The sequence below is a fragment of the Jaculus jaculus genome, chromosome 5 (assembly GCF_020740685.1).
Source record: "Jaculus jaculus isolate mJacJac1 chromosome 5, mJacJac1.mat.Y.cur, whole genome shotgun sequence".
NCBI classification, from domain to species: domain Eukaryota; kingdom Metazoa; phylum Chordata; class Mammalia; order Rodentia; family Dipodidae; genus Jaculus; species Jaculus jaculus.
Window position 1 is genome coordinate 45,615,878 of NC_059106.1, and position 12,304 is coordinate 45,628,181.

Sequence of the window (12,304 nt, forward strand, 5' to 3'; positions counted from 1 at the left end):
TAACTAGCAAATCCTGTTAAATGCTGTAACGAGGAAACAAGTAGCCTTCATGAAAAAAAAAAAAAAAAGCCCCCATTTCTTTTTGCTATCAGACCTGCTTAGTCTAAAACTACTAAAGAAAAAAAAAAAAAAAGACATTAAAGGCACCTCGAATCCCTTACCCATAACTCTCGTCCTCCCTGCGAGCCGTTTTATCCCTCCAGGCAAACAGAAGCTGAAAGGCCGCCAGCTGCTGAGAGTTCAGATGCTTCTTCTGCCTCCGGTATAGCTCAAGGTAGGACTCATCCGTGAAGATAGGTTTGACGAATTTCTGTAAACGTTACACAGTAATGAAGATCAATGAAGCAGGGGGTGAGTCTCAGTGGTAAAGAAACTGTCTGGCATCCATGAAGCCTTGGATTTGATCCCCAACATCTTAATAAAAGATCAATGGAATTAAAATTGTACCCTTGGTTTTTAAACATCTGGCTCTTACACTAAGGTAAGAACAAGGGTGAGGTCAGGCATGACACCTGGGAAGCAGAAGCAGGAGGACTCCAAGTTTGAGGCCAGTCTGAGCTACTTAGTGAGACTTATCTCAAAAAAACAAAACCAGCCGGACGTGGTGGCGCATGCCTTAAATCCCAGCACTCGGGAGGCATAGGTAGAAGGATCACCGTGAGTTCGAGGCCACTCTGAGACTCCATAGTTAATTTCAGGTCATCCTGAGCCAGAGTGAGACCCTACCTTGAAAACAAAAACAAAACAAAACAAAAAAACCAGCTGGCCAGCTGGGCGTGGTGGCACACACCTTTAATCCCAGCACTCAGGAGGCAGAGGTAGGAGTATGGAGTTTGAGGCCGCCCTGAGAATACATAGTGAAATCCAGGTCAGCCTGAGCTAGAGTGAGACCCTACCTCAAAAAACAAAACAAAACAAACAAGCAAACAAAAAACCCCCAGCAGTTAAGACACTTGCCTCCAAAACCTAAGAACCCATAATTCCCCAGTACTCATGAAAAGCCAGATGCACAAAGTGGTGTACGCATCTCGAGTTCTTTTGCAGTGGCCTGAGACCCTGATGGGCCCATTCTCTCCCTCCCTTCTCTCTCTACTTGTAAATAAATAAAAATATTTAAAACAAACAAACAAAAGACACAAAAGGAGGGCTGGAGAGATGGCTTGATGGTTAAGGTAAGGCACTTGTCTACAAAGCCAAAGGACCCAGGTTCAATTCCCCAGGACCCACATACACCAGATGCACAAGGTGGCAGGCACATGTGTTTGGAGTTGGTTTGCAGTAACTGGAGGCTCTGGCATGCCCATTCCTTCACTTTCTCTCTTAAATTAATTAATAATAATTAAAAAAAAAAAAAAGGAAGCCAGGCATGGTGGTGCACGCCTTTAATCCCAGCAACCAGGAGGCAGAGGTAGGAGGATTACCATGAGTTAACAGGCCACCTTGAGACTACATACTGAATTCCAGGTCAGCCTGAGCTGGGTGAAATCCTACCTCAAAAAAACAAAACAAATCCCAGCACTCGGGAGGCAGAGGTAGGAGGATTGCCGTGAGTTCTAGGCCACCCTGAGACTCCATAGTGAATTCTAAGTCAGCCTGGGCTAGAGTGAGACCCTACCTCAAAAAATTTAAAAAAATTAAATAAAAATTAAAAAACCAGTTTTTTAGGTGTGTGCATGTGCATGCCACAGTGCGGAGGTATAGGTCAGAGGACAGCTTTGACATTATCTGTGCTTCACCTTCGAGACAAGGTCTCTTGCCACTGCAAACAAAATGCCAAACTGCAAAGGAATATCGGACTAGCTGGCCTGTCAGCTTCAGAATTTCCTGACGCCACCTTCCACTGCTATAGATGCAATGAGATCAGAGATGCATGTGCCAATGTGCAGTCCATTTTCTGTGGGTGTGGAATTAAACCTGCACTGGCTGGCTTTGCAAACAAGAACGTTTAACTGCTGAGCTATCTCCCCAGCCCAAGAATTGCAAATTTTAAACACCCAAAATACTAAAACACCCAATCAAAGATGGGCTAGAAAACAGAACCAATAATTCTCAAAAGAAATACAAATGGCCAGTAAATATTTAAAAAATGCTCAACATACTTAGCCATCACAATGAAAAGTAGAAATTTTTTTTTTAATTTTTTTAAAAATTATTTATTTATTTATTTATTTGAGAGCGACAGACACAGAGAGAAAGATAGAGGGAGAGAGAGAGAATGGGCACACCAGGGCTTCCAGCCTCTGCAAACGAACTCCAGACGCGTGCGCCCCCTTGTGCATCTGGCTAACGTGGGACCTGGGGAACCGAGCCTCAAACCGGGGTCCTTAGGCTTCACAGGCAAGCGCTTAACCGCTAAGCCATCTCTCCAGCCCTAAAAGTAGAAATTTTTTGAAGCTGGGCATGATGGCTTACACTTTTAAACCTAACACTCAGGAGGCTGAAGTAGGAGGACTGCCCTGAGTTTGAGGCCAGCCTGGGCTAGAATTCCAGGTCAGCCTAGGCTAGGATGAGACCCTGCCTCAACAAAACAAAATGAAACAAAACAGCCAGGTGTGGCAACTCATGCCTTTAATCCCTGTACTCAGGAGGCACAAGTAGTATTATCATGAGTTCGAGGCCACCTTGAGACTACATAATGAATTCCAGGTCAGCTAGAGGAGACCCTACCTTGAAGAACCAAAATAAACAAATAAAACTATTATCAAGACAATCCCAGCCTTGGCTACATAGTGAATTTGAGGTCAGCCTGGACCACATGAAACCACTCTCTCTTTCACACATACAAAGACAAAAGAAAAAACAAATGCTGGCGAGGATGTGGGGAAAGAGGAAAGTAGACCTTGGCTAGTGGTAGTGTAAGCTAGTGCAACTACTATGGCAATCATTATGGCGCTTCCTCAAAAAACTAAAAATAGAGACTGGGCATGGTGGTACACGCCTTTTATCCCAGCACTCAAGAAGCAGAGGTAAGAGGATAGCTGTGAGTTCAAGGCTACCCTGAGACTACAGAGTGAATTCCAGATCAGCCTGGGCTAGCAGATAGCAAGACCCTACCTCAAAAAACAAAAAAAGAAGCCAGGCGTGGTGGCACACACCTTTAACCCCAGCACTCAGGAGGCAGAGGTAGGAGGATCACCATCAGTTCGAGGCCACCCTGGGACTATATAGTGAATTCCACGTCAGCCTGAGCTAGAGTGAGACCCTACCTTGAAAAACAAAACAAAAAAAAAAAAAAACACATAATCATAATAAAAAATAATAACACATTCTTTCTGTCTGCCTCTTTCTCTGTTGCTCTCAAATAAATGAATAAACAAAAAAAAATTAGGGCTGGTGACATAGCTTAGCAGTTAAGTGCTTGTGTGTGAAGCCTAAGGACCCCCATTCAAAGCTTGATTCCCCAGGACCCACATTAGCTAGATGCACAAGGGGGCGCACACATGTGGAGTTCATTTGCACTGGCTGGAGGCCCTGGCGCGCCCATTCTCTCTCTGTGTCTCTGTTGCTCTCAAATAAATAAACAAAAAAATAAATAATAATTAAAAAAAGAGGGATGGAGAGATGGCTTAGTGGTGAAGGCTACTGCCTGTGAAGCCTAAGGACTCTCCAGATCCCACGTAAGCCAGATGCACAAAGGTGAGGCAAGCACAAGGTCACACGTTCCCACAAGGTGGCACAAGCATCTGGAGTTCAATTATAGTGGTTGAGGCCCTGGCACATCAATTCTCTCTTGAAAGAAGAAAGAGGGAGGGAGGGAAGATGTGGTACATATATGGAGTTTTATTATATCATAAATAAAAATAAAACCATGAAATTCGGGTGTGGTGGCACATGCCTTTTGTCCTAGCATTTGGGAGGCAGAAGTGGATCCTTGTGAATTAGAGGCCACCCTGAGACTTCAGAGTGAATTCCAGGCCAGCTTGGGCTACAGTGATACCCTAACTCGGAAAACCAAAAAGAAACCATGAAATCTGAAAGAAAATGGATGAAATTAAAATAGAGATCAGCATGTTGATCCAAATAAGTTAGACTCATCACAGATAGCACATTTTCTTTCATATGCAGAATTTAAATTTATGTGTATGTCATGAAACTAGAAAAGGGTCCATAAGAGGAGAAGAGATCTTAAGGGAGAGGTAAAGATAAGGTAATGGAAGTTGGTGTTAGTTTACACTTTTAATCCCAGTACGGGAGCAGAGGTAGTAGGGTCACTGTGAGTTTGAGGACAGCCTGGAACTAGAGTAAGTTTTAGGTCAGCATGGGCTACAGTGAGAACCTAACCCGCCCCCCCCCCCAGAAAAAAGAAAGAAAGAGTGGGTAATGAATTGGTGAAATGGGAATTAGAAAGAGCTATGCAAGCTGGGTATGGTGGTGCACGCCTTTAATCCCAGCACTCAGGAGGCAGAGGCAAGAGGATCACTGTGAGTTCCAGACCACCCTGATAATACATAATGAATTATAGGTCGGCTTGGACTCCAGTGAAACCCTACCTTGAAAAAAAGAAAGAAAAAAAAGAAAAAGAAAATGTGGTACCTTAAGGCAGATGTCTTTGCTCCGCTGCCACACCACCTGCAACTGGACTGGCTGGCCATTGCCTCGTTCCCACAGCTCCAGCCTCATTCTATCATAGATGTAAAGGAGGTAATGGGTGTCGTCCCGGGCGTAGTTTAGCATCTCCTCTGGCAGAGGGCTAGAGTTGCAAGATAGGTCATGGTTTCACTGACTGCCCCAGAGACAGCATCCAACTGGTCTATGTGGATAAGAGGGCTTTCTTGGGCATCTTTGGATTCTGATTCCAAAGATTCTTTCACAGGTAATACCATGATTATACTAACACTTCCTGCATCTCAATATGACAAACCATTACTTTAATATCCAGGTGAGGAAGGAGGGAGGCAAAGTGATGGTTAAAATAAGCACTATGGAGAGCCGGGTGGTAGCACATGCCTTTAACCCCAGCAGCTGGTAGGCAGAAGTAGGAGAATCATCATGAATTCAACCCATCCCGAGTACATAGTGAATTCCAGGGCCTACGTCGAAAAACCATAATAATAGTAACAACAACAACAACAAGCACTATGGTCGTGGGGTGACTCCGCTGTCTCACTTTCACAGGTTCCTCCAGTGCTCTTACTTCCCTGCTGACAGGATGACACGGGAGAGCAAACAGATATTTTTCTTTTCTATTTAGAATTCTGGTGGGTACAAATGGCATCTTCATCAGGTAGCTTCACTCTCAGGAGAGTAGTTGGCTACCTGAATATGATTTAGCTGGGCCAGGCTTCCAGAATGTATGGCAAAACATAAAACTATCACAGTCCTAAACAAATTTTACACCTTAGCTGCCTCCTATGCCTGCAGATCCTGTCACACAATTGTCCCAGCTAGAGCTGAGCTGTTCAATACTGATATGGTCTTTCTCATCACCACTCCCAGGAAACAGAGTATAACAGAATTAGCCAAACACAAGTACCACAGGTCCATTTTTTTTAAAAAAAGAAACACCTGAAGTCTGGTGCCAATCACATTAAGGTAAAAACACAGCCATGGCCTGACACGCAGCTCCACGGGTGAGGTTAACAGACCACTAGACTTCTTTGGGCCCCCAACACATCTGTGCTACTTTAGACTGACCGTATCCTCCAGTCTGCTAGCTGGTACTGCTTGTTTGACTCCACATTGCAGTAGAGCCTCAGCAAGTGGTCAAGTGAGTGACGGCCCAGGTTGAGAAGCCGCGCTGCCTGGTGGGTGTCAAACATGTTTACCACGTACAGCCCAAAGTCTTTCTGGAGCCACTCTATGTCTGAGTCAGCACCATGGAAGACCTGTAAACAAAATCAAAGCCATGTTGTTCAGACCAGCACAATGCCACTCATCTGTCTCCTTAGTTAGCCCTGTCTTTGGGTTATCAGAACACTAGGACTGGAAACCAGTATGAAGTCTAAGATATAGGCAGTGTTTGGTAGTTTTGTTTTTGTTTTTTATTATTATTATTACTTTTTCATTGTTGGCCCTTGTATGTGCTAAGCCAGCACTTTAACACTGGGCTACATCCCCAACCCAGATGTGTGTAGTTATAAATGCTTCTCTCAATATGGGCCACAGGCTTTGCCTGTGCTAACTACACAACTTAAGAGCAGCAATTGCTTTCAACTGTAATACGGGTAAGCAGCTCTATTAGCCCCAAGTGTGTCCTGAAGTCTAAAAAATCCAGTATGTTGGGATTTTGCAACACTCATTAGCCTGATATATTTCTGGTGGTAACAGACTACATACATCTGAAGAGGTTCCAATGGAGTCTAGAGCTAAGAAGTTGGTATACAGAAGTGACAAGATTTCTCTCAATTCCACTGGGTCTATGTTCAAAGAATGAAAAGGGCGGGGTATAGTGGAGTACACCATTAATCCCAGCACTTGAGAGGCAGAGGTAGGAGAATCACTGTGAGTTCCAGGCCAGCCTGGGACTACATAGTGAATTCCAGGTCAGCTTGGGCTACAGTGAGACCCTACCTCCAAAAACAAAAAATATAGTATAGTACACTTAAAAGCACTACAATCCTGGGTCATCGGCTGGAGCCAGAAAAGGTTAGCTGACCTTAACAATAGCTGGGTCTGTGAGGCTCTCATTGAGAATGTACATGTCACTGCGAAGCTCTAGGGTGTCCACAATGAAGTCTTCTGTTCGCGTAGAAATCTGCATCAGGCAGGTCAGTCCTAGGAAGCTTCTGTAAGAGTGATGCTAAAACACAGAGAGGGAGAACACCTGTTGCTTTTTTCTTTTGGGGAAGTGAGCCTACAGCCTGGCCTCACACATGCTAGGCTTATGCTATACAACTGAGCTATATCCCCAGCCTCTCTTTTACCATGACAAGTTAGCTGTAGAACAGTACATGATCTTGGGGGGTGGGGGAGGAGGAGAAGACTTCTGACCATGGTGTCTTGTGCCTACAATCCCAGTCCTCAGGAGGCTATGGCAAGAAGGACTGGAGGACAGCCTGGCTACAGTGTGAGATCCTGTCTCACAAAAAAAAAAAAAGAAAAGAAAATTGGTGAACTGGAGGGATGGTTAAAGGCACTTGCAAAGACTGACAGCCTGGGTTTTATTCTCCAGTACCCACAAAAACCCAGATGCAGGTAAGGTCTGGGGTTTGTTTGCAGTAGTAGGAAGCCCTGGCATGCCCATACACTCACTCTCTCTCTCTCTCTCTCTCTCTCTCTCAAATAATAAATAAATAAAAGACCTAAAAAAAAAAATCAAATTGGTGCTATTTTTTTTATCTCCCCACCTCTGAGATAGGGTCTTACTCTAGCCCAGGCTGACCTGGATCTCACTCTGCAGTCTCGGGCTGGCCTTCAACTCAAGTAATTCTCCTACCTCTGCCTCTCCAGTGCTGAGATTAAAGGCATGTGTCATCATGCTCAGCTCATTTTATATTTCTTTTCTTTCTTCTTCTTGTTTTTTTGAGGTAGGGTCTCACTATAGATCAGGCTCACCTGGAATTCACTATGTTGTCTTAGGGTGGCCTTGAACACACAGCGATCCTCCTAACTCTGCCTCCCAAGTGTTGGGATTAAAGTTGTGTGCCAACATGCCTGGCTTAATTTTGTATTTCTTTTTTTAAAAATATTTTATTTTTATTTATTTATTTGAGAGAGGGAAAGAGGCAGAGAGAGAGAGAGAGACAATAGGCATGCCAGGGCTTCCAGCCACTGGAAAACGAACTCCAGATGCATGTGCCATCTTGTGCATCTGGCTTATGTGGGTCCTGGGGAATCAAACCGAGGTCCTTTGGCTTTGCAGGCAAGTGCCTGAAACACTAAGCCATCCCTCCAGCCCCAATTTTATATTTCTTAAGGAGGTGAACTCACAGAAAATTTAAAATTTTTCAGAAGGTCAACTACAAGTTACCTCTAAGTCTACTGCAAATTCTTGACAAGTTAAGAGCTTTTCATTGAGTTCTACTAGCTCGTCCAGAGAGGATACAAAGTGGCAGGGTGTTTCTTCCACAGGTCTGTACAACTGGATCAAAACAGCAGTGAGAAAAAGATTATTAAGGGCCAATCTCATGAAAGTACATAACAAATTCTAAGTACAAAAAATGACCCAAAGCTACAATCTTCTAAAGGTACCGAAGGAAGATCAAAATCACATCAAATAAGCTAGTATTCTCAGGTTCCGCAGACACCAGCTGGACACTAACCTGGGGCTGGGGCTTCTGAAGTGCCGACTCTGCTGGACTGAAGTGATCTAGCTCATACTGATATGGATGTGCAAACCTAAACAAATAAACACAAAGACGTGTCTAAAACATGATTTCAGGGGGGAAAGGGAGAGAATTATGATCATGGCTATATATTTATGGAAGTTGTCAAAAAAAAAAAATTCACAATAGGTGCAGGTAGGTGGATCACCATGAGTTCAAGGCCAGCCGAGACAACATAGTGAATTCCAGGAAAGCACGGGCTAAAGCAAGACCCTAGCTTGAAAAAAAAGTTAACAAAAATGATTACAAAGGAAAAACAACTGCCCCAATAGAATATGTAAAATAAAATGAGAGGGCTGGACAGATGGCTTAGCAGTTAAGGGTTAAAGTACTTGCCTGGGAAGACTAAGGACCCAGGTTCAGTTACCTAGTACCCATGTAAGCTACATGCACAAGGTGGAGCATGCATCTGGAGTTCGTCTGCGGTGGCTGAAGGCCCTGGCACACCCACTATTTGCCTCTTTCTCTCTCAAATAAATAAACTATTTAAAAAAAAAAAATCAGGCTGGAGAGATGGCTCAGCAGTTAAGCACTTGCCTGTGAAGCCTAAGGACCCCGGTTCGAGGCTCAATTCCCCAGGACCCACGTTGGCCAGATGCACAAGGGGGCACACATGTCTTGCATTTGTTTGCAGTGGCTGGAAGCCCCGGCACACCCATTCTCTCTCTCTCTCTCTCTCTCTCCATCTGCCTCTTTCTCTCTCTGTCACTCTCAAATTACTTAATTAATTAAAATCTTTTTTAAAAAATCAAGGGATGGAGAGATGGCTTAGTGGTTGAGGCGCTTGCCTGCAAAGCCTAAGGACTCAGGTTTAATTCTCCAGGACCTAATAAGCCAAATGCACATGATGGAGCATGCCTCTGGAATTTGCAGTGGCTAGAGGCCCAGGCATACCCATTCTCATTCTCTTTCGCTCTGCCTCTTCCCCCTGCCCAAATAAATAATTAAAAAAATAAAGTATTAAAAAAAATCAAGCCATGGGAGGCAGAGGAAGGAGAACTGCCATGACATTGAGGCCACCCTGAGATTACATACTGAATTCCAGGCTAGCCTGGGCTCAAGCAAAACTCTACCTGGGAGGAAAAAATGGTGGCATATGCCTTTAATTCCAGCACTTGGGAGGCAGAGGTAGAAAAATCACTGTGAGTTTGAGGCCACCCTGAGACTACATAGTGAATTCCAGGTCAGCCCAGGCTAGAGTGAGACCCTACCTTGAAAAACCAAAAAATAAAATCAAATGAGAGGGGGTGGGGATGAAGCTCAGTTGTTAGTCTGCTTGCCTATCATGCATGAGGGCCCAAGCTTAATCCCCAGCATTGCTTAAACTAGGCAAGGTCATGCTCTGTTGCAAATCAATAAATCAGGTTCAAGACCAGCCAGGGATACTTGACACTGTGTCCTCTGGCCTCAATCACTGTGAAAATATCTTCCCATGATAAATCCAAGGTAAGCTTGGATCACCCTTACAGTAGATAATTAAGTCTACTTTGTAGAGACAACTGTAGATCAAGCAGCTTTATAAACATGTGAACAGTTATTTGTAAAATACTATAGAGTTGAGGTTCGGAGTACTACAAAAATGAGAAATATATAACGCATGATGAGGTGGGAGAACAATTTTGTGTGTTCAGCTTTACATGAACACTGGGGTCAAACTTTGTGAGTGAGTGCCTTTAGCACCTGAATCATCTCCCCAGCTGGGAATAGCAATTCTGTAACACTAGAGAGAGAGGGACAAATATTTTAGCTGGCCATGTGTTATACGTCATATTTTTTTAGACAAAAATCTGGAATCTGGGCTGGAGAGATGGCTTAACAGCTAAGATGCTTGCTAGCAAACCCAAAGGACCCAGGTTTGATTCCCCAGTACCCACATAAAGCCAGATACACAAGGTGGTACATGTATCTGGAATTCGTTTGCAGTGGCCAGAGGACCTGTTGTGCCTATTTGCTCTGTCCCCTTCTCTCTCTCAAGTAAATAATTAAAATCTGGAATCAGCTGGGCTTGGTGGCTCACCTGTGTAATCGTAACACAGGACACTCAAACAGGAGGGTCACTGTGAGCTTGGGCCTACACAGACTGAGCCTGTCTCAAACAAAACAACAAAATGTCTGGCATGGTGACACATGTGTTCAGTCCAGCAATCAAGAGACTGAGGTAGAAGGATTGCTGCAGGTTTGAAAACAGCCTGGGGCCACAGAGTGAGTTCTAGGTCAGCTTGGGCTAGAGTGACTCGCAACCTGCCTCAAAAAAAAAAAAAAAAAAAGGGCTGGAGAGATGGCTTAGCGGTTAAGCACTTGCCTGTGAAGCCTAAGGACCCCGGTTTGAGGCTTGGTTCCCCAGGTCCCACGTTAGCCAGATGCACAAGGGGGCGCACGCATCTGGAGTTCGTTTGCAGAGGCTGGTAGCCCTGGCGCGCCCATTCTCTCTCTCCCTCTATCTGTCTTTCTCTCTGTGCCTGTCACTCTCAAATAAATAAATAAATAAAATTATTTAAAAAAAATTTTTTTCAAAGGGGAAAGTGTGTGTGTGGGGGGGAGGGAATTACCATGGGATTTTTTTTATAATCATGGAAAATGCTAATAAAAAATTAAAAAAAAAAAAAAAACAAATTCCGGAGCCTATGCAGAGTTCCTTGAGGGCAGGGTTACCTTTCATGTCCTTTATTTCCCCAGCATTCAGATTAGGGTCTCATACTGGTATACAGCTAGGCTGAAGGAATGAATGCTCACACTCTGGCTGCATGTGAGAAGGATCATACTTTGCAAAGGCTTATAACCTTTCCCCCTCATTATACTGAGGTCTTTTGTGTTTGTTTTGAATGCACAGGATTTAACCGAGGGTCCACATACATGCTAGACACACACCCGTTCTTACCACCAAGCCATATTCCCAGCTCTTTTGTCTAATTTAAGTGTAGTTCGTTTGTTTATTTTTTGAGATGTAGTTCAAACTGCCCTCCAACTTGCTATCTTCCTGCCTAAGCCTCCCGAGTGCTGGGATTGCAGGTGTGAGCTACTAAACCAGACCTAAGCAAAGCTTATCAAACTGCTTATGCTGCCAGTGGAAGCTGCCCTTTCCTTAATTCATAAGTGAGCCTCACCTTGCTATCCGAGTGGCCATCTCAGGAAGGCAGAGGAAGGGCAACTAAAGTGCTACTAGTGCTTTGGGAAGTTACCATCTGTAATGTTTCTTGTGCATGTAAAATGGGGATGACAGTACCTACCACCTCTCAGGACAGTTACGAGAGCTGCACTGGACAATGTTCTAAAGTCCCTCTGGGAACAGAAACAAGACGCTCAATCGCTTAGATCCATGTGACAACAAAGTAAAAATCATCCACTCTTCAGACTTTTTCATATGCAGTTTATACAAGTGCAACCAACTAAAAGAACTGGCTGGTTTAAGTAGCCAGGTATGGTGGCACAAGCACTTGGGAGGTGAAAGCAGTAGAACTGAAGTTCAAAGTCAGCCTAAGCTCCACAATGTGAGGCTGTGGAGAGGTCAGTACAAATCTAGACATAGGCAGACACTTACATGTCCTGCTCAACCTGCTGGGTTCGCTGTTGATGGATGAAATCTGCCAGGGCAGGGGGGACATCCAAGTCTTCAGGACGATCCTGTGGGCGTTCCCGCCTTTCTTTTGAAAGTGCTGGAGGTAAGCAGTGACAAAACACCATTACACTAAGGGTATACATTGTGTTTTTTTTCTAGCTTTGGGGTTAAGGTGCTCTTCTGAAGAAAGGAAGGTGGTAGAGGCCACCGCTTCTTTGCTGGTTTTTGCAGGCTGAAGGAAGACTCAACACAGGCAGTATATGTAGTACTTACCCTGAGGAAGGGGTTTCTGAGCATTGGGCTTAACGAAGATTTTAGGAAGAAACGGTGTGTTGGAATTGTCAATCTTCTCTCGAAACTTGAGCTGAGGTCGGATAATGTTTTTTGCATGCAGCAGTCGGAAAGTTTCGGATTTCACTTTTTTGCCATATTCCCCTGCCTATGAATACATATGAGGACTTTATAATACAGAAATTGGCTGAAA

General features: G+C 44.2%; 1 protein-coding gene across 1 annotated transcript in view; it reads right to left on the reverse strand.

The window, feature by feature from the left end:
• The window catches only part of Exosc10 (exosome component 10), a 39,354-nt gene that overhangs the window by 21,423 nt on the left and 5,627 nt on the right, over window positions 1-12,304 (reverse strand). Inside the window, exons 5-12 of the mRNA XM_004657647.3 lie at window positions 12,094-12,259; window positions 11,803-11,917; window positions 8,202-8,277; window positions 7,910-8,020; window positions 6,596-6,739; window positions 5,635-5,825; window positions 4,534-4,690; window positions 162-310 (exon numbers count right to left, since the gene is read on the reverse strand). Of these exons, the coding sequence (XP_004657704.1) occupies window positions 162-310; window positions 4,534-4,690; window positions 5,635-5,825; window positions 6,596-6,739; window positions 7,910-8,020; window positions 8,202-8,277; window positions 11,803-11,917; window positions 12,094-12,259 (1,109 nt within the window). The remainder of the gene's footprint in view (window positions 1-161; window positions 311-4,533; window positions 4,691-5,634; window positions 5,826-6,595; window positions 6,740-7,909; window positions 8,021-8,201; window positions 8,278-11,802; window positions 11,918-12,093; window positions 12,260-12,304) is intronic.